The sequence below is a fragment of the Platalea leucorodia genome, assembly GCF_965183815.1.
Source record: "Platalea leucorodia genome assembly, chromosome: 4".
NCBI lineage: Eukaryota > Metazoa > Chordata > Aves > Pelecaniformes > Threskiornithidae > Platalea > Platalea leucorodia.
The window spans coordinates 16,034,973-16,061,820 of record NC_138826.1 but is presented as its reverse complement, the minus strand read 5'-3'; the positions used below and the strand labels follow the sequence as shown (position 1 = coordinate 16,061,820).

At 56.3% G+C, this 26,848-nt stretch overlaps 1 protein-coding gene across 1 annotated transcript; it reads right to left on the bottom strand.

Moving 5' to 3' along the window:
• Positions 1–7,533: 7,533 nt before the first annotated feature.
• On the bottom strand, positions 7,534–16,471 carry LOC309588926 (solute carrier family 2, facilitated glucose transporter member 9-like; the record flags this gene model as incomplete). Its single annotated transcript, XM_082308738.1, has 12 exons — positions 7,534–7,776; positions 8,014–8,141; positions 9,689–9,764; positions 10,324–10,425; positions 11,647–11,757; positions 11,879–12,066; positions 12,423–12,555; positions 12,636–12,781; positions 13,055–13,179; positions 13,260–13,420; positions 13,902–14,000; positions 16,340–16,471. 12 exons carry the CDS (start codon positions 16,469–16,471, stop codon positions 7,534–7,536), a joined length of 1,644 nt encoding a protein of 547 aa, XP_082164864.1.
• Positions 16,472–26,848: the final 10,377 nt, after the last annotated feature.

The following is a 26,848-nucleotide window of genomic DNA, read 5'->3' as shown; positions in this document are numbered from 1 at the left end:
CTTATGAGGGGAGAAAAAAAAAAAAAAAACCAAAAAAGCCGTTGTCATTAATTAAAATGTTAGTGCGAGCGTGTGCGCGGGTGGCGCTGCATGGGGACGGGGGGGCTGCGGCGCGGGGGGACGCGGGGTGGCGCGGGTGCGATGCGGTGGCCTTTTAACGGAGCGCGCATCAGCTCCTGAAACCCATTTAAAAGATATTTGGGACTGGGGAATCGGTGGCGAGCGCAGTGGAAAGGTCATTGTTAATAAGGGAGAGCGCGCAGGAGCGCGCAGGGAGGGCACGGGCACGGCCGGCGGAGGATGACGGAGACGGTCACCCCCCTCTCCTTGCACCCGGGGGGTGGTTTGTCCTGTGGGGTGTATTTGAGCCACTCATGTCACGAAGTGAGCAGCCTCAGCCCTGTGTGGCAGCAGGACGGCGGGGTGGGGGGAAGGTGACCCTGCGGTGGGTCTGCTGCTGGCTGGGGTCAAGGCAGAGGGGGATGAGCACCCCCCAAGCAGGGTTTTGGGACAGGGCTCTGCAGCTGCAAGCTGGGCATGTGGGCATCCCGAGAGCGCGCAAACCCACTGCAAGAGGTGGGAGAAGTCTGGAGGGCCAAACCTGTGACCACCCCGATAAGCAGCCAGCGAAGAGACCTGCCCCAGGCCCTTGGGGCCGGCTCAGCAGCAAGGGGGCTCAGGTCCCCACCCCATAATATTTGGCTGTTGCCATGGAAACAGGTGGTGGGGATGGGGAGGAGTGAGGGAAGTGGACGGTGCGTGGCACCCTGGGTTTTTGTTGGGGGGAGTCTGGGGTTTTTTGTGCTTTTCTGGGATTCCTGTGATCATACAGAAGAGGAAGATTTGGGTGGCTTTTTTTTTTTTTTTCCCCTAATTAGCTTTCGGGGTGTTTGGGAGGGTTTTGGGGTGGGTGCCTCTCAGCCAGCTCTGCCCATTGCCCTCCCAGCTCTCATGATGTCCTGGTCCCACCCCAATTTGCATGGCAAAATGTGACCCCAAGAGCTCTGACTCAGCCCAAGGAGGGGTCCATAAACGGGATCCGAAATGTTTCTTCCTCTGCCCAAATCCAACCCGCGTGTCCCCTGGGAGAAGTTCCTGATGCCCCCGACCTGCGGCTGGACATGGTGCCGGAGGACCGGGCTCTGGCAGGGAGCAGGCAGCCGTGGGCAGCACCCAAACCCTGCTCAGTGGAGAAGGGCAGCATGAAGTTTGAAAATGTGGCTGGGCGCAGAGCCTTCACCCCCACGTCCCCCATCCCAGGGGACGGGCAGGGGCAGGCTGGGAAGGGGGCCACATGTGTCCCATGTCCCAGGGAGGTGCCAGCTCCACCAGAAAGACTCACAGTACGTACTTTCATTGCTCTTCTTTTTCTCTTCTTCTTTTCCACGCTTTCTTGTTCCAGACACAGGCTCTGTGCCTGGGAGAGTCAGGTTTTGGGTGGCTGCATGGTGTTTCTAGAGACCCGGGCCCTTTATATGTGTGCACATGGACTCACACACTCATGCATGCATACGCAGAGTTATTTCTGTTAGTGCACCCAAAAGTCTGGCTCCCCAGCCAGCGCCTGGGGCTGGCACCCAGGCTGGGAGTTTCTGGGATGGGGAGATCTGGGAGGGGAGTAATCATCTCCAGGCGCTGATGGGGAAACTGAGGCACAGAGCAGGAACTTACGGTTCTCATCCACACTGTCGTTACAGGTCATCCCATCACTAACAGCTTCCAACAAGCCTGCAGACATCAGGGAAAAGCTGTCTGGGAAGTTTTCTTAGGGCTACTGGTGGGTGGCCAGGCTCCCAGCCCTGTGGCATCCCCAGCCAGGTCCCCACCTCCCCCGGCAGCAAACCCTGTCTCTGCCCCAGCTCCCCGCCATAAATCACTGCCCTCCATTGGCCGAGGACCTTTTAAAAAGGATTTATTAGGGGGGATTTAAGCACAGGCAGCGATACGGTTTCATAAATCGAAAGGCAATAGCGCTCATCATTACCGGTTCGTTCGGGGGGTGGTGCGGGAGCATCCCCGCTCCCCCCGTTCCCGCGGCCGTGCTAACAGCCCCCTCCCCAGCTCCGCTGTCTCTGCCGCTCCCCTTCGCCTCCCAGTCTGTGGAGACCGCGAGCGTGGAAAATCCCCAGACAGGGAGTGTAAATGCTTGTTCTTTGTAAATGAAGAACATAATTAACATTAAATTAAGGTAATACAAATGAAGACAACACAGAGCCTGACAGGATGAGTGTTTGGGGAGGCAGTAGAGAGAAGTGATTCATATTTTTAATTTACTGTACAAATAGACTAGCAGGGCTGGGGGGAAAAGGGCCATCCAAGTGGAGTGGGGATTTTTTTTTTTTTTCCCACTGTTGTTTTGCTGTGCTTTAAGCACACAATGACTATTAAAGTCAACTGCCCATATAATAGGACATCTCCTACATGACTGCTCTCCGAGAGGCAGCTTGCTGTAGCAATAAATTCTGGGAGTGCCATCTGCTGGTGCGCACCCTCCGCCGGGCACCCTCGCCTCGGCCACCCTGGTGCCGGGCACCCGCACGCGGACCAGCCCCGGCACCCTGCGCCCGCTGCTAAGATCAGCTTCCACGGACATGGACCTGTCGGCACTAATACAGATTTTTTTTTTTTTCTGTAGGGTAACAAACACTTTTTTTTTCCCCCAAATATGCCCTTAAATTGTTCATCATTTTTTTTTTTTTTTAAGAGGTTGAGGGGTTCTGGTTGATGCCAAGGAAATATTTTAGGCTTTTAAAAGAAACAAATCACTATTCTTCACCCGTCCAAAGTGCTGGGTTTCAGCTGAGTGCCCGTTACCCAGGACACAGTAAAAAATCACCCATTTTAGGTTTTTCCCTGCAAAAAGGCACTTGACCAAAATCCGTGTGAACTGCAGGCTCGGCTGGAGCCAGCTCTGCACTTTAAGATGAGAGCTGCGGGCTCAGCCCCGGGGAGACCCCGCTGCGGGACGGCTTTCAGCCGGGAGTGAGCCAGGTTTGCTGCAGTGTGAGGGTGTCCATGGGGCTGTGGCACCTGGAAGGGGCACACCGCCACTGCCACGTCCTTGTCCCCTTCCCTGGGGGACTCCTGCCACCGCTGTGCAAAGCAAAAAGTAAGAGAAGGCGCTAAGAGAACCCATTCCTGGCTGAAATCACCCTTCCCAGGCAGAAGATGCCCTCTGTGCCAAGAGCCTCCCACTCCATGCCAAAACTGGAGAGGGTGTTTCACCATCTGGGGGCTTTTCTTAATTTTGGGGGTGAAACCTTTGCTGTCTGGGTCCCTTGTGTCCTGGCAGTTATTACCGTGAGCAGTGCCCATGGGGCTGGGGCTGGCCAGGCTGGCGAAGAGGGGTTGGTCCCAGCTCCTTGCTCCATCATTTGCCGTGTCCTACCCCTTTGCCATTTTTTTCCTCTCCCCTTCTATGCTCACCTCCTGAACCACCCCCAGGGTGCCTGGGGGCAGCTCCAGCCCATCTCCTGATGCTTTGCCAACCCCAAAGTGCAGCCAGGGCCTCTTTAACCCCTGCCCAGGGGCACTGGGGAGGGCAGAGGGGCTTGTGCAGGACAAGCCCTGTATCCAAAGGCAAGAGGGGCCCCCTCACTTTTGTCCCCTGCGTGCTTTTACTGAAGGCGTGTTTGCACACAAGGCTGTGACTGGGGGGATGTGGAGTGCCCCGGTGTGGGTACTGGGAGATGGAGGGGTCCCATCCTGCAGTCTCAGACCCCCCGTGAGCACTGATGTCGAGCTTTGGTGGGGGCTTGGCTGCCCGTCAGCCTGGGCTGCTCCCCATGATGTGCTGTGCCAGATGCACCACGTCCTCACTGCCGTGCAGCCCCGCAGCCAGGTCTCCCCGCTCCTGAGGAGAAACCAGAGAAAGCCGACGACAGAGCCCCATGCCATGCTGGCTCCTCTGCCAGCTTTGCCCTGCTTTGAACTGCCCAAAACACCTCAAATGCATCCCAGGCCCAGACACGGGGGCTGTTTGTTTGCAAAGTGACCTCCCCCTGGGCAGTGCCCCCCATGTCCAGCACCCTCGCCCTGTGCCTGCTGCCCTTGAAGCACAGCTGTGGAAATCGTGCACGACCCTGCCTGGAGCGGCCGGTGCCAGCCTGTCCCAGGAGGGGTTGTGCCCGGGGGCTCAGCCCTCCACTGCGGCACTGCGAGTTGCTTTGGGGTCCCCGGGGCCAGAGCATAAGGCCACGGTGCAGCTTTGGGTACCATCGAGCAGCAAGATGCCTTACAGAGCTTCTCAGCTCCAGAGCTTCTCCTCCATCTGTAAGACAAGAGGCAGGGACCAATCCTGCACCCACTTGTGCGGGGCAGAGGGCTGCTGCTCCAGCTCCCCTTTCTCCACGTGGAAGGAGGCAGGAGCAGGGTTTTCACCCATAGAGCATGCAGGAACTGCATCCCACTCAAAACTGGTCCCTGATGGAGCCTCTATGATCAGGTGAAATTTTGGCAAGCGAAGGCACCCCTGTTGAGGTGACAGGGACAGTTCGCTGTTAGGGCATCTGGTAAAACCAGTGCAGGAAGGTTTCAGCTTCAGAGGCCTAGTGGGTCCCCGTCATTAGCAGGATCCATCCCCCAGGAGCCCATCCCTGCTGGAGCCATAGGGACCATGAGCACTGGCAGGGCATGAATGCTCCGTGGCTTCTCTGGCCACAGCCTGGGGACACTTGCTGCCTCACCAGCCACTGGCACTGGCACAGGGACACCAGGGTCTGCCCAGCAAGCTGTCATCAGCTTCCCAGTCAGGCTGTGACCATTCACCCTGAGCCAGGCACCCTCCAGGAGAGCTTTCCTGCAGGGTCTGGAGATATCCAGTGATGGGCCACCACTATTTCCTTGAGGACCCCATTTCAAAGTATCTGGAGAGTTCAAATCGGGCCCTTCTTTCCCATAGCAGTTTGGCTGCGGTGAGCTCCAGTCCTCCATGTGTATACCTCAATGCTTAAACTCACCCACCCTTTGCACTGGGTACATCACGAAAAGGCACTTACACATTTGGAGAAAGTCACCTTCATCCTCGTTTCTGCAAACCTGAAGAGGATTGGGAGCATTTCCAGACATCAAAGTATTTTTTCAGACTCTTCTTTGCACCTTCTCCAGTCTTTCAAGGTCTGTTTGGACACTGCTAGAGGATACAGCCTGACCCTCACCAAGCAGACCCAGTGCTTTTGGAGGCCTGAATCCAGAGAGCTGCTTTGGACATGGGGAAACAGCTTGGAGTCCACCCAGCCATACCCTTCCCAAGAAGCCTGCAGTGGAGCGGCTAGGAATGCCTCCCTGGGAAGGGCAAGTAGAGGGGAAGCCTAAATCCTGCTTTTGCAAGAGTGCCAAACCCGCGGTGGGGGGGCCAGCTTGGACTGACAGCCCAATATCCTAAAGAAAAAGCTGATGAGAAGCTAGTGTCCCATAAGCATGGGGTTTCCTCGCTCCTGCCCTTCCAAGTCCCGATGGAAGGAGGATGGACATGTCCCTTGGCACAGTACAAGGGTCCCCAAGAGCAAATGCACCCAAAAGGCACCATAGGATTTTGCCAGTGACCTCCAGTCCTTGGAAAGAGGGGACTTCTGGCTCTGATGGTGCCTGAAGCCATGGCAGAAATGGGTCCCAGCCCCATGTTTCCCAGGTCTACCCCATCTCACCAGCCAGCACAGAGCAGTTCTTGGCCATAAGGCAACACTGGCTCCTCAGCCATGCCAGGACCCCAGGATGGGGGGCTGCTCCCAGGGGGGCCATTGCTTCCCACGTGGAGGGCAGGGGGCATCTTCCAAGCCTCCCCACATGCTGGGTGGGAGAGATAAATAAATACCAGAATAAATAAATACAAGTGGCAAAGAGGCCTGAAATGATGCTGTCGTTTGCTGGGAATGAGAGACACAAGTGTAATTTAGGTTTTGATATTATGAAAGTCTCGCTGCTCTAAAACAGCAGGGCACTCAGTGCCTCATTAATAAAGGATAAACTTGGAGTCTATTTACAATGCACTTTTTGGGGTTATTTACACTCCATTATACATATGTAATGCTGCACATATTTACCGCTCTGTTCTGCTGCCGAGAGCAGCCGAGTTGGGAGGGAGACAGAGTGGGAAGCGGCTGATGCTGTGGAGCCATGACCCCTGCTTTGACTGATGTCCCTTAAATGGCTTGAGCTGCAGGAGAGCCCCAAGCTGGCTGCTGAGGATGGAGGGGCTGGGACTGGGCACTGGGGGACCCAGTATGGCCCCGTCCCTGCCCCCATGGGCCCAGCACCCACCCACCCCCAGAAGCACCCTGAGGCTTTGCCAAGTGACACAGAAAGGGTGTGCTCCTCGTATGGGCTAGAGCCCGGGACACCAACCAGTGACCACAAGCACCAAACATGCAAGCCATGGGCCCGTCACAGAGTGGGGAGCTGGAAAAAAGAGGGCTAAATTATCTGCAAGAAAAATAAATCATGTCTGTGTTGGCACTAGAGGGTTTCGGCCATGCAGGTCTCCCCACCCCCCAGCTTTTACCTCTTACCAAAGCAAAATATTGTAGTTTCCCTGCAAATGGCAGCTCCACGAGGGTCTGCTGGTCTGGGAGCCCCTGACCTCATGGTGTTCGTGGGAGCTGCTGTGAGGGTCCTGGGCCACGCAAGTGGTGTGCCCGCGGCAGTCCCAGGAAACAGGGTAGCCCCCACCACAGGATCCAGGGCAGAGACGTGGGAGAGGTCATGCTTGGAGAGCACCCTGGGGGCACAGCAATTCACGGGGTGCAGCAAGGGGATGTGGGTGCACCTGGGACCCCTTTGTCCTCAGCAGAGTTTGGGAGGGTGCAGGGGTCCCACGGGAGCACACTCTCTGCAGGGCCAGCAAGCAGGGCTGGGCAGCGAGGGGCTGCCAGCAGGCTGGGGCGGGGGGGCATGGTGGCTGGATGGTCACTCCCAGCTCTGAGCTGCTCCCTGTCCTTTCTGCAACTCAGCCTGTGTTTGCATGACCAACACGGAGTGAGATGCACGAGTCCAGGAGCCACCCTGACCACCCATCCTAGGAAATGTGGGGCAACTCTGACCTTCCCAGCCAGGCACAGCAGGGAGGGGGACAAGCCCCCCATCCCATCCTGCTGCTCCCCACTGCTCCCCGGCACTGGGGAAGCACCCACCCGTGCCAGCACACTCCAGCTCGCTGCCGTCCCAGGTTGCACTGGCCAAATACCAGCTCTGGAGGCAATGCTCTTTATTGAACACCTTGTGAGGGCAGCTCTTGGCAAGTCCACGTGCCCAGAAGCGATGTGAACTCCCTGCCCCCAGAAGGTCCCCCTGGCTCTGGGAGGGCATCTCTTCCAGCACGGGGTTGATGCACAGCGGTCAGTGCAGCCCCAGCACATCATCGAAGCTCATCCTGGCCACAGGCTGTGGTGTGGTGAGATGTCCTGGGAGATGCAGAGCTGATCGAGTCCAAGCAAACTGGCCTTCACTTCCCTCTCCAGCCCCAAGCCTCCTCCACCACCCCCATCCCCCCACAGCCCACCTGGGGAGGGGGTCCCACAGTGGGCGGCAGGGGGTAGGTCAGGGCAGGCTGAAGCCCGAGCCCTCCAGGGAGCTGCTCTCCAAGGCCCCGTAGCCATCGAGCTTCATCATTATCCCAACGAGGTGGTCTGGGAGGGAGAGGAAGGAGCGGCGGGTGGCAAAGATGTGGCTGATCTCCACGAACGTTTTGTTCTTGGTTTCAGGGATGACAAAGTAGACATACAGGGCCACCAGCAGGCAGATGCCGCAGAAAACCAGGTAGCAAAAGGCACCGGCTGACATCTGGGGACAATGAGAGAGCAGGGATGGGGCAGAGAGCCAGGCACCCCTGAGCTGGGCATGGCATGAGGCAGCGTCCCCCCATCACCCCTCTCTGGGCTGGCTCCAGCCAGCACCGAGCTGACCCGAGCCGGGAGCACAGGCATCCCTTGGGTTAAGCCTGGCTTGGTACCCTGTCCTGGGGGAGCAGCAGGGCCATGTCCATCCCCTCCTCCTCCCATGGCCCCTCCGGACTGGTACCTGCAAGAAGGGGAAGACGAAGCCGACGGTGAAGTTGCAGAGCCAGCTGAGGAATCCCCCCACGATGTAGGCGGCTGGGCGGTGTGACTGCGTGAAGAGCTCGGCTGTCATCAGGAAGGGGACACCGGCTGCGGAGGGAGGAGACAGATCAAGGGTACCTCAGGCACCCCTGGGGTCGACAGGTCCTGCCCATCTCAGTCCTGTGGCCAAAGGGCTGGAGCCCAGCAAGAGCCGCAGGTCAAAGTGGTGGCACTGGGAAGGCTGGAGGAGATGGGGAGGGTAGGGATGGGTGGACCAGCGTCCTGTCCTTGGTCTCCCTTTGGGATCCATCTCGGTGGGTGGGTGATGTCCCCCCTGACATACCACAGTTGCACTTTGTTGGGTGCTGAGGCCAATTTCACAAGTTACTTGATTGGAAAGTTTCAGACCAAGTCCATATCAAGGTGGAACATTTCATTTGGATCCTCATTTTGCAACAATTTGCCTAAATGTTGATATATTAAATCTCATATAGACCACAGGCATAGAGAAATGCCTGGGGCCCTCCATAATGCCCTTCCCAGCTTCTTTTGATCAAAATGGTTTAGAAAATTTCCTTCTATTGATTAGCTAAAAAAGGCTCGGACACTGTGGCTGATTTAGGCTGATTTAGGCAGGAAAGAAGCAATCACATTTCCAAGCATCAGAATTTCCCACAGGATGCAGAAATGCCATTTTCCAACCAGCTTTTCCCATGTACAGTGAAAAAAAAAATCCAGAATGACTGAAGATGATTGCCCAAGCCAACCTGGCTACTAAAAACTGGACACAGGTTGTGGCTACTTCTCCTGAAAGGACTCAGCCCCTCCTGCCATGTGTCACTGGGCCGGCAGCCCTGGCTCCCAGGACTGTCCCTTTGCTGGAGGGCAGGATCTGAGGTCCAGAGCACATCCCAGGGCACACGGGGATCTGGCAGGGGACTGTATTTGACGTGGTGACATGCCCAGGGTGCCACTGCCTGGGACAGGGCTGACTGGGACCTCTTTATAAAAGATGCTCCAAGGGAAAATATAAACCAAAAAAAAGTGCTAAGAAGTGAGGGAGGAGTGGAGCCCCTGACGGACTCTTACTCACAGCTTGCCCAGAATAGAGATATGTATTTTTTTGTTTTAAAACTCCTATTCATCATTGTTTGTGAACAATGAGCCATTAAAATCCTAATTAAAGATGTAATTACAGTGAATAAAGTCTGGGCTGAGGATGAATTATAGATCTGTTAACAGCTCTGCTAATACATCAACTGGGTAAACCAGTCCAGGTTGCACTCCTCGTTGTTCGAGCCCGCTCTTGCGCCCATGCTCGGTTAAGGGCAGGACGATGCTCACCAGCCGCGCTGTGGTGGGAGTGGCTAACACCTCCAGAGAGGCCTGGGGAAGGTGGCCAGGGCTTTCTCCCTGCTTGGCTTGGGAGCAGAGACGAGGAGGAGGAGGTGGAGCATGCCCTGGGGACATATGGGGCTGGAGGGGCTTGCGGCGGGGTCTTGCTTGTGGGGTGCAGCATGATTAACCAGGACCTGGCTGCAGTAAGGGGGCAGAGCACTGGTCCTGCTGCCTGCCTGCAAAACCCACTGCTCCCCGCTCCCCCAGGACCTCTGTTCCCACCCCACCACCCCTACTCCTGCCAGCACCAGACCCACCTGGTCCCATGCAGAAGCCAGCAATGATGCCAACCACGCAGGCAACGCTGACGTAGCGCATCCAGGGCACGGTGGTCTGCAAGGGGACACAAGGCTGGGGGACGCTGCCGGGGTGGTTGCCCCGAGCTTCATGCCTGGTGTCCCCTGGATGGGGCTTCACGCCTGCCCCTCGGCTTGGTGGCAGCCCTCAGGGATGGTGGCCATGCAGGGTGTGTGGGGCAAAGCTGCTGAGGTTTGGCCTTGGCAAAGCTCAGCAACTTGTGCTGCTGAGACATCCCCAGAGCTGCGGGAGCATTCCCTGGGAGCAGGCAGCAGAAGAAGGACCCTGCAGACCTCTCCATCTCCCCTGGTATTTCACAGCTGCCTCCCTGGGGACAGCTATTTCTGCAGAAAAGCTACCAGAAGTGGCAGGATTTTTCTCATGGGTCGGGGGTTTTTTGTTGTTCTTTGCTCTGAATTTTCCTTCCCTTGAACTTTGAAGGGAAAACATTGCTTGCAAAGAGCTGTCTCGCCTCTCATTGCCATGAACGCTCCCTCCTCCGGGGTGATACCCAGCCCTTCATCACCCAGCCCTCGTGAATGCATCCAGGGCTCCAGCCCCCGCCCTGTCAGTGGCCCAGAGCAGTGGACCCTACCTGCAGCAGCAGGGAGACGGTGATGCCGGCTGAGCAGATGCCCATAGCGCAGAAGCCGGTGATGATGAGGGGACGTCGGCCCAGCTTCTCAATGGTGAAGCACTGCCGAGGGAGAGCAGAGACTGACGGGGTGGTGGGGAGCTCCCCACCAGGATGGGGGCACCCCCTGAACCCAGCTGCAGGTGGAGGGATGCTCCCGGTGGCATCTGGGGGTGGAGGCAGCCCCAGCTCAGAGCTCCAGGGTTGAGACTGGGGCACGGGAAGAGCCAGGACTCCAGGGTCCCGGGGTGAGCATGCACTGGGCAGCAGCGGGGTCCCACAGAGCCCCATTAGGGTGCAGGGTCGGGGCTGGCTGGGGTGGCCCCATGGCCACATTCATGCCAGCGCCAAACAGAGGTGCCGAGCTGGGCACGGGGTGTTTGCGGGGCAGCGGGCAGAGGAGGCAGGGTGCAGGCAGGCGGCGCGGCAGCGGCTGGAGCAGGCAGGGTATTGACAGCAGAACAAATGCCTGTAATTTTATAACCAATCTCGGCACGTCCGTCGGGGGCCATTTGCGGGGCTGCTCCCAAGCAATCCGGCTGCACGCCGGGCGGCTGCCGGGGGCTGGGGTGGCCCCACGGCCAGGGCAGGGGAGAAGGGGAGAAGGGGGCACCCTTCAGAGGGGCAGAGGGGTGACTGGGGGGCCCCACTCTGCCTTGGGTTGAGCTATGGGGAGAGGGGAGCAGCCCCCTGATTGTCTCCAGTTTTCTGGGAGCAGCCACCCCCCATCCATCTCTCTAATTGTCAGGGAGCGGATTTAGTGCCGGGTGGCTCATGCTGGCCCCGGGTGACACTCACAGATGGGACGAGGGCCATAAATCTGCCTGGCCCAGTGCTAACTCTCCAGCTAAATGAGCCCTGGCTGGGGGGGCCGGGGCTGCTAGCCTGGGGCCAGGCCGGTGCTTGGCTGGGGGGGCAGATGGGGACATGTGGAGTGGCTAATGGAGTGACAATGAAATCTGGAGCCAGAAGGAACTGCTTAGCCCCCTCCATCATCTCCAACCTGCTCCTTGCCTGGCATCTTCCCCCAACCCTTCTGCTACCCACTTACCCCAAAATTCTCCCACCCCTCCTAGATGTGACCCCACAAATTGAGCCCCTCTCATCCCATTTCCCCAGCCCATTTCCCTGCCAAACCCTCTGCCCCCCAGCAAAGGGGCTGTGCTGCAGCACAGATGGCATTTGGGATCCATCCAGCACCCCCCATTTGATGGTACTGGGAGCAGGCAACAAGGTTCTGGCACTGAGGGGCTGTGTCCATCCATCCGTCCGTCCATCACTCACCCCGATCAGCCCAGCAACAATTTCAATGGCACCCGTGCCCACGGTGGTGTAGGGGATCTGGGATACAGGGATCCTGGCGTTCTCGAAGATGGTGTTGGTGTAAAACCAGATCTGCCAAGGAGGGGACTTAGTGTGAGCTGGGGGGATGGACCCATGGGGCATTTGATGAAATGAGTTGCCAGGTCTCAGCTCAGCTCTGCAGAGCCAGGTCCTAGGGCCCCCCAGGGCTTACGGCATCGATCCCTGAGAGCTGCATGCCAGCATTCACCACCGCCACCGAGAGGGTTTGCCAGCGGACAGAGCGGTCCCGCAGCAGCTGCCAGACGGAGACCACCTCCACGGAGGAGAGTAACCGCTGCTCCTCCTTCATCTCCTCAATCACATCCTGCACGTCAGGTGTCCCCAGGAACCAGCGCAGCGCTGTGGGGAGAGCGGGGGTCACGGGCACACATCTCCCCGTCACAGGGTGGATGCTCATAGGTATGGCACAGAGCAGGGGCAAGGGCTTGGCTCCGCCCTGGCTCAGCCTCCCCAGGGGACCTCTTTGACCCATGGGGCTGAGCATCCATAGGAACCGAGGAGATGCCGCACGCCATGGTGTTGGGCACCATGGAAATGCTACAGCGCAACTGGCTGGGACGGAAGGGCTGAACCATAAGGACTATGGTGGGCTGTGAGGTCTGGGTGTAGAAGGATGCTATGAGGATGCATCTGGTCTCAGGAGACCTTGGACCCAGCACCTCCTGGAGCCAGTCTCCCCCAGGACACCCCCTCACCCTTGGTGGCCCCGCAGACGTCGTTCCTCTCTATCAGCAGGTACCGCGGGCTCTCGGGGAAGCAATGCAGCAACAGGAGCTGGAGGGAGGTGGGAACAACCACCACCGACAGGAAAAGGGGCCAGAACCTGTCCTGAGAGGAGTCGAAACGGGACGTGTCACAGGGAGGGCAGACCAGGGTCCAGCGCGCGTGGGCTGGGGTATTGTGCTCACCTTGCCCAGAAGCTCTGGGAGGCCCAGGACCTGCGCGAAGAAAACCCCCAGGCAGATGAAGATGCTGGGCATGAGGCCCAGGAAACCCCGCAGGTTCTTGGGGGCGATTTCTCCCAGGTAGAGTGGCACCACGCTGAGACAGATGCCTGGGGGGGACAGGAGGGACCGGGAGGGGAGAGGCAGCCAGGAGAAGAGTGCCCAGCCAGGCCCTTGGTGCATCTCCTCCCATGCGCAGCACCATCCACAGTGGGGAACCCATGGACAAGGAGGTGGCCCTGTCTGCCCCATGGACATCTCCACTGCAGGGCCTGTGGCCATGGGGAATATGAAGTCTTCTCCAGCCCCTTGCAAACGGGCCGTAGGGGACCGAGCCATGAGGAAGGGGCTGTGCACAGCCCTGCAGCCCAGGCAGCACCTACCTGAGTGGAGCCCTGTGATGGAGCGGCCGATGATCACCATCTCAGGGGACTCCAGCTCCCGGCTGAAGCCCATGAAGCTGCCGGCCAGGAGGACAAGAAGAGCGCTGCGGCTCAGTGTGCCATTCCTAGCAGGGCACAAGCATCAGGGCAGCCTCTCCGGCCCCATCCCATCCCTTGACCCTCCTGTCCCATGCCACCCCCTTACCTGCCGTACCGCTCCACTAGCACCCCCACCAGCAAGGAGCCCACCAGCCCACCCAGGGCAAAGATGGAGACGGTCAGGGAGTAGAGGAAGGTCAGGGGGCCAGGGGCCAGCCCATGCCCGTACCGCCGGGACCATGTGGTGTTGTAGAAAGCCTTTATGTACTGTGGGTCAGAGAGAGACACACAGGCACCAAATGCTTTGGGAGAAAGGGGAAGACAAGGGAAGACAGGCCCCGTAGGGAAAACGCCATGGCTTTAACAGCATTGCAGGAGATGCAGGGCAGGATGTGACTGGGGGTGGCTGGGAGGTGCTGGTCTGGTTGCTCAGCCAGCCTCAGCACCAGAGGGGTTTAAGGACAACTTGGAGATGCCATAGGCAGAGCTGGAGCCGGAGCAAGGATGTTGTGGGCAGCTTTCCCCAGCCCCTGCCTTGCAGTGAGGACCAGTTTGGGGGGAGTACATCAACACAGGCTCCCATGTCCCTCGCATGCCATCCCTCTCCCTGGACTGCTCTCGGTGGGTGTCTGCCCAAGGGAAATGCCAGCATTTTGATGTGGGGCTGCTGGGTAGCGATCCCTCCACCCTCCCAGGGAGGGATGCAAGAGCCCTTCCCCTGCTCCCAGAGAGGCTGCCCATCCCTTACCACCGCCGGCGAGTTCACCACGGCCAGGTTGTAGCCGTAGAGCATGGAGGAGCCAAAGGACACCAGGAGGGTGACCGACAGCAGCGGGAAGGTGAGGTGCTGGGAGAGAGGAGGAGGGATCAGCACAGCCCCGGCCGGCAGAGCCAGGGGCCAGGGACACATGTGGCATGAGCCGCAGTGAGTCACTGCCCCTTTTCTAGTAGGGATGTCCCTGGCCCAGAGCAAAGCCCAGAGCGAAGACCCCAACGTGACAGAGCCTTATGCTGAGCACCGCTCCATGCCACTGCCCAGCACCCAGCCTAGCTGATCCAGCTTCCCAGTGGCTGGTCTCGTGGCTGTGGCATGAGGCTTTACCCTGGCAGTGGCCCAGCTCAGGCTGCTTGTCCCCGCCGCCTGTCCCAGGCACCCCTGCCCTGGGGCTGGAAGGGGGCAGCGGGCGGAAAGGGGCAGGTAGAGGAGGGAGAGCCACCCGTCCCCTCCCATAGATGGGGGCACCCAAATGGCACTAGTGAGCTGCCCCACACGTACCTCCCTGCCCGGGAGGCCCAGCGCCACTGAAAGGTGCAGTTCCCCACGGCAGGTCCCAGCCCTCCCAAAATGCCACATGCACCCACCTCCGAAACCCTCGCCCCCACCAGCACCTCTGTCACCCGCCCCGGCTGCAGAGGGGACCTCGCTGCGGGGAGCCGAGGGATGCGGAGGGACACCCTGCAGCCCCGACCCAGCCCGGGGGGGGCTGAGACCAGCCCACCCCGCGATCGGGGTGCCCAGCAGGACCCAGGGGGCATTCAGGGAACTCCCCCAGGCGCAGGGGCACCCCCGGGTGCTGCACCCGGCCGTCTCCCCCGGAGCAATAAGCATCGCCCGACCCCACAGCGCCGGGGCTGTGGCGGGGTGAGCCTGCGGCCCCGGGAGCAGCCCCGCGTCCCAGCGCCCAGAGCCGGGCCCTCCCCGCAGCCCCCCCAGCACGGCAGCCGGGTCCGTAGCACCCAGCAGCTCCCGGCTCACGCACAGCAAATCCCCGCCGATCCCATCAGGAATCCCGAGCCGGGAAAGGCGGGGGAGTGTCAGGCCAGGGGCTGGGGGAGGGGGGACGGCGGGACCCCGTGGGGCAGACGGGGAGCGGGGGTGGGGCAGCCCCCCCCGCCCGCAGGGAGCTCACCCCAGTGATGTCCCCGGCGGGCCGCGGGGTCCCTTTCCCGACCGTCGGGGCGAGCCTGCAGCTGGAGCGGGGGGAAGGAGGAGGAGGAAGGGAGGGGGAGGAAGGCAGCCCCGGTCCGGCGGCCTGGTTCGTCTCTCCCATTTTTAGATGGAAGAAGGAGGGGGAGAGAGGAGCGAAGGCAGGGGAAGGCAGGGGAAGGCAGGGGAAGGCAGGGGAAGGCAGGGGAGGGCAGGGGAGGGCAGGGGAGGGCAGGGGAGGGGAGGGCAGGGCAGGGCAGGCAGCCCGGGCGCCCCCCAGGCTCATTGGAGGCGCCTGAGCGGCCGGAGGAGGAGTCCGGGGGCCTCCCCGCCTCGCCGGGGGCAGGGGCAGGGGCCGGCCGGCACCTGCGGGCTGCCCAGCCCGCTGAGGGGCCACGGCCAGGCCTGGGGACAGCGGGACCACCGATGTGATGCTCTGCCACCGTTGAGAGCCCCCGCACGTCCCCTCCAAACGGGGGTGGCCCCGGGGGACAGTAAGCAGGGCAGCATCCCTGCATCACCCCCGAGGCTAGGGGCGAAGGGGCAGCCCCACATCACCCAACACCCCCCCACACCCTCTCCCACCCTGTCAGACGTGGGGGGCAGGTGTGCCCCAGGGTAGAAGGGCTGGTACCCCCGTGGCCGTGGCTCAGGGCAGCTGCTTTCCCCGGACACGGAGGGGCACAGCCCCCAGCCCCAGAGAGGAGAGCCTGGGCTCACGGCAGCTCAGAGGAATCCAATTTTGCTGCGGCCAGGAGCTGCCTCCCCTGCTGCTAATGAAGTGCCTTTAATTAGCAGCCTAATAGCAAGCTCTTAATTTGCCGAACAGCCAGTTGAAAGGATGGGGACCCCGCTAAGCCACGGCTGGCAACAACAGCTCCAAGGGCTTAAAGGGGACAGGCCCCGGCTGGCCGGCCCCACCTCGGGAGGGTCCGGCGGGGACGGGGGCAGAGGAGCAGGGCTGGGAGAGCCCCGCGGGCTCGGGCACCGCTGGGCCTGCCGTGCCCAGCCCCAGCCGGGCCGTCTGGGGTGAGGAAGAGCCCGGGCACCTCGTCCTCCCACGTGGGATGCTCCAGCTCCTGCCTTCTCCCTTCACATGAGTCTCTGGCTCTCCCCAAAAGCATCCTGCCCTCTCCGCTGGCCACAAGCCCTTCCCAGCCTGCCAGCGTTCGGCTTTTCCCAGGGTAGGCACCTGCTCAAGGGCTCCCCTGTCTTGCTGACTCAGTTTCTCCATGTTTTGACTGGGGCATCGCCTTTACCTTCGTGCAGGTGTGCTGGGCGGCTGCAGAGACCTCGGTGACAGGGTCACAGTGCGGGGAGACCTGCAGGGAGCCACGGTCCTTCAGGGGATGGTCCCTTTTCGTTCCCAGAGCAGCAGGATGAAGATCCATTTATCGGACATGCCCATGGGTGAGATGACCTGGCAGGAGGAGGACATGCAGCCTGCAGGTACGAACCATGCCCAAAGCACTTGCAGTGCTGCGGAGCAGCCCTAAACACCCCCAGGACTCCCCCCAAGCCCTGTGCTAAGACAGGGCAAAGCAGCAAAGCCGGGACAGGATGATAACGCAGGCCGTGCTGTGTCCCACAGCCATGCTCCCACTCTGGTCATCCAGGTACATGGTTTGCCTCTGGGACCAGCACCTGGAGGGTTAAATGTGCCCAGTCCAGTCATCTCTGCCACAGGGAGAGGAGGAAATAGCAGCAGCCATCTCTCCCCCACCCTGAGTCATCCCAGCAAGTACCCACCTAAAAACCCTCCTGGAGCTTCCCAGCCCCTCTGCACTGAAGCCCATACCAGTCCCCCAGCCCAGTGCTCGGCCCCACAGCCTCAATCCCCCTCCTGCCACACAGCCTGATGCCAGGGACCGAGCAGGGACATCCTCAGGATGCTGCTCCAAGCCAGAGGGGTGGCTGCTGCCTTGATTTAGGGGGTAAATCTGGGTTACTGCCACCGGTTCCCAGCAGCGGCTGGCATGCCGGGAGCAGAGGTTTAGCAGCAGACGTACAGGTGAGAAACACGTGCTGCGGGAAGAAGGGAGTGGAGGAGGAGGAGGAAAGCCTGGGGTGCCAATTAAGGGTCACCAGGGAGCTGGGTTAATTGGAGACACTCCTGTGACCTGACCTGGTGACGGCGGCACACAGTAAGACGGAGACAAGTGCTGGTGAGAAACACCCGCTGCTCTGTGCTGCGAGGGAGCTCATCCCCACAATTTACAGGCGTCCCCATCCCTCCCCTGCCTCCATGCAAGGACACCCTGGCTAAAACACCCCCCCTTGGCTGCGAAAGTGGCTGTGAGCCCACACGCCACCCTCATCCCCTCCCACTGTCACTCCCGGGAGCTCCTGCCCACTCTTGCCTCGCTGCTGCCCGGTCCCCAGATGCAGCGCTGGGGCTGTCCCTGTCTCAGTGCTCCACGCCGTGGGATGCTCGCACATCTCCTCTCCTTGAGGCATTGCCCACACAGTGCCTGGGGCACACAAAGAAACCCAGGAGGACCGGGAGAGGCAGAGCAGCAAGAAGAGCTGGTCCCAGCATGCATCCTGCACAGAGCGATGGCATTTGCCAAGGCCAGGAGGATGGAGATGCTGTTGGGAGCCCTGTGCTCTCCTGAGGGCTTCCCCTGAGCTGATGGCGCGGTGCTGTGCAGGGTCCCAGCAGAGCCCAGTTGCCCATGGTGTGGGCAGAGGAAGGATCCATCCTCTCCCAAGGAGCTTGTGTGGATGGGAAGGACGGAGCCAGCCCCGCTGCAATGGCACAGCAGCAGGCGCCTCCTGCCTCCCTGCCCAGCTCCCCAGGGCCAGGCAGCAGCAGCCACAAGCCAGCCATGCGGGACCCCGCACCAAAGACATAAAACACTCACAGAAAAATGGTATGAGGATTTCTACAGGACTGGGGAATGTGGCAGTGGGGAAGACCCACTGGGAGAGTCCATCCCTTGGAAATCCCTTGGAGAGGACATGGTCTTCAGTGCTGCCTCTGGGTGTTTGCTCAGCACCATCTCGTCCAAACTGGAACAAAGTCCACACGGAAGCAATAAGCAGCTCAAATAAACATAGGCAAAAAGATGCATTGCTTAGCAGGCACCGACCCCTTTCCCTGCGCCGGAGGAGAGGGAACTCGGCAGCACGGGTGCAGCAGGCAGAGACGCTCGCAGACAGCTCCACAGCTTGAAAGGTCAGAGCAGTTTGCCGGCGCTGCCCTTTCGGAGTTGACACTGCAGAAACGGAGATGGTCCAGCAGCCTCCCCGCCTCGCTGCTCCCTTGGAGAACAAGCCTTCCTTGATCTGCCTTTGTAAATGCCAGCAGGGTGCTTTGGGCATGGGACAGGGAGTTTTGGACACATCAGCTGCGTGATGTTAACCAGGGGCTTGAGCTTCTGCAAACCACAGTGGCCTTCAGAAGAAACTCAGCAGTGTCCCTAGTGAAAGCACTGCTCGGGCTGCTGTCTCTGCCTTGTTGCTCTGGAAAGCCCATCTGACTCCGTTCTCCAGCTGCGGGAAGGCTATATTTACCTGTACAGGTGAGACCTTTTCAGGCCCAGGTTTTCCTGGTCATATTCCTTATCCAACTTCAGCGGTCCCTGGCAGATCAGCCCCACAGCTCAGCAACCTCCCTGCTGGTTTGGAGATTTCTAGCTGCTCCTAGCAGCCAGGTGCATGTCAGCAAAGCATTTTGGAGACAAAGCTCAGGATAGGAACAGAACACTGATGAGAAACAAAGAGTATCCCCTGGGGATATAATGAATGTGTGTCTGAGCTCTCTTAGGGCAAAGCAAAGCGGCTGGTACTCACACACAAGCGCTGCCGGGAGCTTGCTAGAAGGGCATCACATCCCTGTCCATCAGACGTCCTCGCCAAGGAAGGATCAGCCAGCACAGGGGACAGGCTGAGACCTCAGATGGCTGCAGCCCGTTACATTAGATTTGCATGGAATAGTTAGCACAAGCAGGATCTTATTTTCCCCTGCTAGCCTTCTCCTCCAGCAGCGCAGGTGCTTTTCTCCTGGGAGAGTGTCCTGGGCAGTCTGTGCATTGGCTGTGAAACAACTTGAGCCCTTGGAAAAGACAAATCTTCCGCAGGCGCAGCTATACAGACAGAGCACCAGGCTCTCAAGCCCAGGAGCGGCATCTTATTCCCACCAAACGTTGAATCATTTCCACACCCTCCTGGGCGCTGACAGGTCTGCCATTGCACGGGGGGAGCTCCGCCGCACGCGGCCTTTGAACAAACGGGGCCGGGGTGCTGCCAGAGCCAGGCACAGCCCAGACCCCGGCGGCTGCCAGGACAGCTCGCCCGCCAAAATCAGTAGCAGGACTAGAGCATGTCTATCTGCTGAGGGCTTTTTTTCCCCGGCCACGCTGCCTCCTCCGCTAAGAGCTCGCCATCCTAACCCTCTTCACACCGACACAGCACCACCCAACCGCTGAATTAATCCTAAATATTTTTTGTAAGAATTACGTTAATTCTAGCCTAGCAGGTCTAAACTGGCTGATTGCCCCTTTCCAAAAACTAGCTTACTATACTCTTGAAAGCGTGTATATAATATAATAAAAAAAAAACCTCAACAGAAGATTTCATTTTAAAGCTGTAGGTTGATCAAATGCTGTTAATTTGAAGCTATGGTAAACATTACTTTCCTCCTTCATTTGAAGTGGAAATAAGGCACACATTTTTAAACAGAAAGGGTAATTAACCACTGAATCTATTTAAGATAAGCTGTCTGGTGTTCATTCTTTTCCAGTGGAAATTTACAATTGAGATTGCTTTTCTTTCTCAAAGACTCTCTTTAGTACTTGAGTTTTTGGATGCGATGCCAGAATTCCTGGCAGAAGTTTTCCAGCCCATGCCCTGCAGGACAGCACTGCCCCAGTCCTAGAAATCTGGAATAAATACTCTGATCCTCATCTTTAAACATCAAGGAGAAGAAAGGGAAGGACTGGCTGAGGAACGACTAGAAATAACCCACAAGGAGAACCTGTTTCACGTAGGACTGGGTCGTACGTGTGTTGTTTGGGTACACACAGGCCTAGGACTGTGAGTAGGAAAGGTAAGGGGTCTCATTTGTGTGTGCTGGCAGTCACAGGTTGTTTAATTCAAGCTGCGTCCTGCGTTACAGACCCATCCAAAACGATGGATGAAGCCTGTCACTGCAATTCCTCTTCCAAATCTATTATCCGATGGGAGGAAAGAGCAGGGAGGGAACTGAAAAGGTTAAAGTGGTGTAAATACATATATAAAAAACCCCAAACCCTTGCCAGACAAAGCACGCGGCTGCTGGGAACCCTGTCACAAGGAGAGACAGGGATTGGAAGTGACGGGAATCCTGCTCCCAGCGCTTCAGAAAAGCAGGAGCCTTCGCAATCTCCCGTCCCCCGCTGGCTCCCAAGAATGGAGCCAGCAGGGAGAGAGACGGCGGGAGCGCGGGGTTTGTTTGTTTTCTGACCACCCCAGGAGTCAGGATCTTAAAACCGCGGTGGCCTTTGTTTTAAAAGGGGCTGTTAAGTAAAATGGAAAGATCCAAGACTGCTATCCGAGGAGCGTTTTTAAGAGAAAGGTATTCTGAGGGCAAGGGTGCTTGCGTTAAAATTCAGGCGAGCCGTAAGCATGACAGCATCCCCAGCCATGGAGCTGTGTGGCGGTGCTGCGATATGTCAATTACTCACTCATTATTGAACAGCAGGATTCTGATTAGCTTATAAAACAAATTTGTGCTTCTCCTACCAGGATCTTGCAACAGTACCCAGAAAAACACAAAGTCTTTATAGCTTCTCCCCCCCACTTTTTTAATGGGCAGGATGGCTCCAGCTCTTCCGTGTCAGGCACATCCATTCTCTGGCTTACAGGGCGGACTCATTTGCCCCAGCCAGAGGCCATCAGCTATGAATGGAGAGTTTGTTAATTAAAAAGTATGCTGTGGTTTTAGGAATAAGTGTTGTTTCCGACTGCCAGAGCAGTCTTTTATGCTGCATTCATCAATGAGCAGCAGCTCTGAGGTGGGACTGGCTACTGCGGACTCCGTGTGTCCCGTCAAGATGCAACTACCCAGGCCACGGGGCAAAGCCGTCCACCTTACGGCCGCAGCACTTCCAGGTGTTCACGCTGCAAATATCATGTACGGTGCACGTGTAGCAGAAGTGTGACTCACGTACATGGGGCTCAAGGAGGATACAGGCTTGATATTTTGACAGTGTTCTTCACCCCAAAAGGAAAACAGGAGAGATTCACAGCTTAATCTTTGTATTTGTATTTAAGTTATTTTCTGAACAGTTAAAAAAAAAAAAAAAACAAACCACACTGTTACCATGATCCTAGCTCAAGTGAACATTAGTACATTAACTACACATCACCGTAACATAATCACAAAATTCAAAGCACTCATTACTTAAGAATCCAGATAACAAATATAGCAGAGTAACAAACAGAAAACTCTGGAGAAACCACGTTCTTTCTCACCTCTCCCACTTCCACACCCACCTCAGCCTGAGCAGGCAGGAGCGATGCAGCACAGGCTGGCCCGGCAGGCATGCAGCTCTCCTAAACGTAGTGATGGAAAACAACTGGGAGAAACGGGATCTGTTACACTTTGCTGAGGTCATTATTTTTCTGCCATGCTAAAACTGTAGCTAGGCTGAGCCCTGCAATGTCTTGCATGACAAAGACAAAGCAGCTGAAAGCAAGGTTTTACGCTTAAAAGCAGCTCCAGATTTTCACATGGAATTGCCCAAAAATTCTCACGGTTCCTTGTAAAAGCCACCGCAAAGAGCCCAGGAGAGGCTGGCCTGCCTTCCTCCTGCACGCGGAGCTTTGCTCAGACGTAAACCAGTGCTTCAGCGCCAGCAGATTAAAACACTTTGCCTGTAAAGGCAACAAATTGTTATTCATCATACAGGTACGAGCAGAGCTGCTCTGTGATGAAGACTGGTATTTCAGGCTGATTTTCTGGCCACAGCTGCACTTGGCTCCTGCTTGAGCAGAAATCAGGATATCTTTTAGGGTGATAGGCTATTAAAAAAAGGGACCTATTTAGGAGTTGGCTAGAAGATCTAAAGGGCTTGTTGTACACCCATGTACATCAGCATCCCCCTGATTTTGAGAATATCAGCTTAAAATCACTAAGGATTAACCAGTGTTGCCAACTCCCATGGGATATCCGCTGGACAGCAAATGTGGAAGCCCAAAGGTCTTTGGGAACAAGCGCAAAGTCACGGGAGGAGTTTTATGACAAGACAAAGGATGATTTATCCTGGCAGTGTGCCAAGGCTCACCCTGGGAGAAACGCTTTGGGAATTTGCCAGTAGTTTGGCTACACCTCATTTAAAAAAAAAATGGGGTGAGGGGGAAAGGAGGGGAAGCCAAATGCTCAGCCTCAGCAGGCAGCCATTCCTCTCAACCCGCTGCTGGGGCTGTGGAGAAGGAAGGCACCCAAGGGACCTGCTGCTTCTGTGAGTCTCTGAATTCAAGGCGGGGAGAGAGACTGCGGCCCCTTCATGCCAATCAATCCAGCAGGATTTGCAGGCAGGAGGATGGAGGGATTTCATATGGAGACCTCCTTTGGGGACAGCTGGGTCACTTGCTGTTCCCCCCTCCTTCTGGGAAGCTGCTGCTTATTGCTTCAGGGGGAACAACCGTAGGGCAAGGCTCAGCATGTCAGATGCATCATGCATGCCACTTGGAGACCCTCGCAAAGTTCATTCTTCTCCTGGCAAGTGTAGTTTAGACCACCCCTTTCTCCTCATGCCCCCAGCACAACCTAAAAGGGGCATCAACTGACAAGTCCAACAGTTGGAAGCCTTACTTGATTACCTCCTGATGACTTGATGTTCGCATAGAAAACCTCTATTCTTCTATTCTCTACACAAGCTAAGACCTCTGTTTTCAGCATTGTCCCCACTTCTGTAGAGATCCATCTCCATCCCTGCACCCTCTCCTAGCTTTTAACCACTTGGGCTGTCTCCTGCTTTTCCTCCCACAATTAAGAGCAAGCCTGCAGTAGGAAGGCTGGCTGCTCCTTCTCGTACATTTTTCTAGCTAGGAAGAGCTGCTAGTATTTGTGATTTATCGAACACAAATATTCCCGCCCCAAGTGAATTTAGGAATCGTCAGCCACAAAAGGCAGATCTAAAACGATGTTAAAGGAAGCTAACAAAGTTAGGCAAAGAGCCCAACCTGGAGATGTGCTTTCCATCGGAGCTGGGATGCCAAAAAACTCAGAACCAAGCCTGGAGCTCTGCTCAGACTGAGAAAGGAACGTGTGACAGGGGCAGGAAACACATACCTGGGAGTGGAGAAATGCACATGATACTCTCCAGCTTTTTCAGTGTTCAAAAAAAATTAAGGAAAAGAAAAAAGGATCCTTTGGAGCAGGAGCAGGTGCAGGTAGGTAGAGCATGGTGGTCCAAGTCAGCTTCCAGTTTAGAAACAAGTGTAAAGCATTTCAATGTTTCCGATGATCGTGGACTTCTCAACTTGTCACCTGAATCCTTCCATTCCAACAGCGGATGTGTCTGTCCCTGAACGTTAGCGGGGAGCAGAGGGAGCTGCTCCAGAGGAGACAGCCGCAGAAGTTTTCTCGCTGCAAATTCCTTCATGCCATTTTCTATTTGCATATTTTAAAGCAAGCTGTATTCCTCTGAGGATGAGAAATATTTGCAGCAAAACTGTGCCCTATTGCAAAGGAGTCACAAGCAGGAGACGGTGTGGCCATACCAGATTGTCCTGCTCTGAATGTCCCACACCTCCAGTACTTTCCATCCCATAGTCCAAGGGGAAAGGCTAGTGTGAGCTTCCTACTTGTGGGAGAAGTGCCGATCTCTATGCAGCAGAGGTATTTCATTTCATTTCAAAGCGATGTGCAACACTTAAAGCCCACAGACACTTCCAGCCCTTTTTTACCTCCTTTCAGCAGGCACGTTCTAGTTCTTTTCATTATAAACTCTGCAATTACTCCAACCTGGCTGAGGGATTATCCATCCAGTTCATGCTGAAACCTCTCTCTCACATGCACTCTTGCACACTCACACACACGCACACATATCCTAAGGGGGGGAAGTTTGAAAAAGCCACTTTCTTCTGACATTGGGAGATCTACTTACCAGATTGCTCCTCCCTGGGTGCGCAATAAACACCACCAAATGTCAGGCTGTGGCAGTTTCAAGTTCAAGTTAGATCAGTTAACTTCAGTTTCCTTCTTAGCTATCAGAATATTTGTATAACTCGGGGAGCGGGGCAGGAATCCTCGCCCTTCTGCGGTTCTGTATGAAGTACCCAGACACAGTCCCTTCTTGAGGGCAAGACACCGTTCTTACCACGTGCCAAAAACAGATTTCAGCTGTTGCTCACTAACTGTACCTTAAACAGCTCTATACAGCAGAGTTCAAACTATGGTACCACTTGAAGACCCAACAGTGCTTAGAAGTTACAGAATAGCAGCATGGAGCAGCAGGGCTATGACAACCAAGGACAATCTGCAGTGGTGGTGTCTCTGCGTTTGGCCAGCCAGTCTTCTGATTCTCCCACATTCTCTCAACTAGCAAAATAAAATGCATCCTTGCAGGTATTGCCCTCAAAGACGCAATTAAAATATTAGAAAGTTCTGCAGCCTCCAGAGGCTGGAGTAACAGATCATTGTTTTCTACAACAACCTAAATGTAAAAGACAGAGGATGACCAAACTGAGGAAAATAACTATTAAATCTGCAGCCAAGGTCATATAAACCCCTGCTGATATGCAACCATGCTGCAGACCTTGTAATAACTGAACTTAGAGGAACAGTGTTCAAATAACATTAAGAATAAGACTCAGAACTTCAACTCAGCAAAGTTTGGGATGTAAACTTTGATTCTCTCTGCTCCCTTGCCACTTCGGCTTTGGGACTGCAGTATGCCTGATATGTAGAGCTGCCTGAAATCCAAAACAGCCTTCCTAGACTTAAAAGTAGTGCCAAAATCAGTTGTGGATGAACTTACCATTGTGACTCAGAACTTTTCTGACTCTGCAGAGGTAAGTCACACTGTCAGTGTTACCTGAACAGAGTCGAGATGTTAACCTGTTTGACTTTTACAGTAATAGTTCAAACAGAAAACAGGAGTGTCACCACATGCTTTGAGACGCTCTTTAGAACTGATGTAGTCTCTAGGCTCAATGAAAACACAGGGAGCTGACTGCTCAACACTGCTGCCCACGGGCTTCAGGAACTGCACTGGGTACTCCCCAAGCACCAGCTTTCCCTTCCTCCATAACTCCATCGCCTTCTTGTCTGCCTTAGCTGTCACCAAAATGATTTAAGCCCTCTGGACTGCTCTTTAGGGATTCGTGGCCCAGCTCCTTGCAAAATTTCATTGGTGGAAAAAGCGCATCCCAAGCAATTAGAAACAATGCAACTGCTTCCCCAGCAAAGTGAAGTTGATGAGAATAGCTTAAAAAAAATTCCCATCTGCCAAGTTCCAAGTTTAGAAGGTTTTAACAAAGCCTGTTTAAAACCCCTCCAGCCCGGAGATGAAGGGCCCCGATTTCCTACTGTGGGACTGGAACAACTCCCCACTAAGGCAGTGGGGGTTATTCAAGATCTACAGTGGAAGATCCGGGCCCAAACCTGGAATGGCCAGGGACTGCTTTGCACAGTCTTTCCTGATCCAAATGCAGGCCTGCTGCAATTCCTTCCAGCTCTGTAAAAACAGCTGTTTTCCCCCAGACCTCTCTGTCTAGTTCAGAGATATGCAGAATTGTTTCTCATGTCCCTCCTCTTCAGGGCTATTTTTATCTTCTAAACAATGGCGATTTGCAAAGCCTCAGCTAGGAAGCAAAGATCCAGCTCAGCTACCAGCAAAGGGACTAATCAGCCTGTGTCCCTAAACCGCAATGCAGCATGCACGTAGGTTAGAGAAGCACACCAAAGGCTCTGCCTCCGAAGGCTTTCTAGCAAGGCCAGCCCCAGAAATGCTGCAGAACTGGCCTGGAGCCACTGCTAACTGCACTGACTGTACTCACGGCCATACTCATTTTACCCATCTGCCATCACCAGGAGACTGTGCCCCACTGGTGCTCACGTGAGCAAAATCTTACTGTCATGGCCAGAGTGTTTCTGTGGTGTCTCCACTCTAGGGTGGCTCGATCTTGAGAGCTCCACAAGGTTTTTAGCAGCTCCCTCTTCCAGCACCCAGCTACAGCCTCTCTGAGGGGAGAAGGAACGGAAAGAAAGGAGCAATGTCCAGCTTTTCTCCTCACCCCAGCCTCTAACTTCCTCCACTTTACAGAATGATTCGTAAGCCATCAGCAACTCTTCCGGGAGAACAGCAGGAGGAAGATGGTACAGACAATCCCTTTGCTAGTGAATTACTGCCCTGGGCCAACGGTTCACCCGGGGTGGGGGTGGACGGGATCGCAGCCCCAGTCCATCACACTTGGGACTTTGGCAGAAGAGAGTTTAACTTTTCATTGACTACCATTCCCCAGCCAAGCAGATGTTAAGGGAGACTACAATACACATCCAGCTTCCAAAGGGTTAGCAGAGCAGGCAGGAGAGGAAAGAGATGGATTTGGCTCATAATAGTCAAATTGCAAGGGTCCTCTCTCCACAAAAAATAAGTCTGCAGTCAGAACAGCCAAAAGCCGCAGGGAAGCTGGGGAGGAAGGGGGGCTGGTCTGGCTGTTATAAGTGTTTCTGTTGCTCTTCAGAGCTGAATGCTTTTTCAAAGGCCTAGCAATGGATATTGATTTCAGTTTGAGAGTAGCAGCCTCCTTCCCACCCACCCTCCCACCCACCCTGA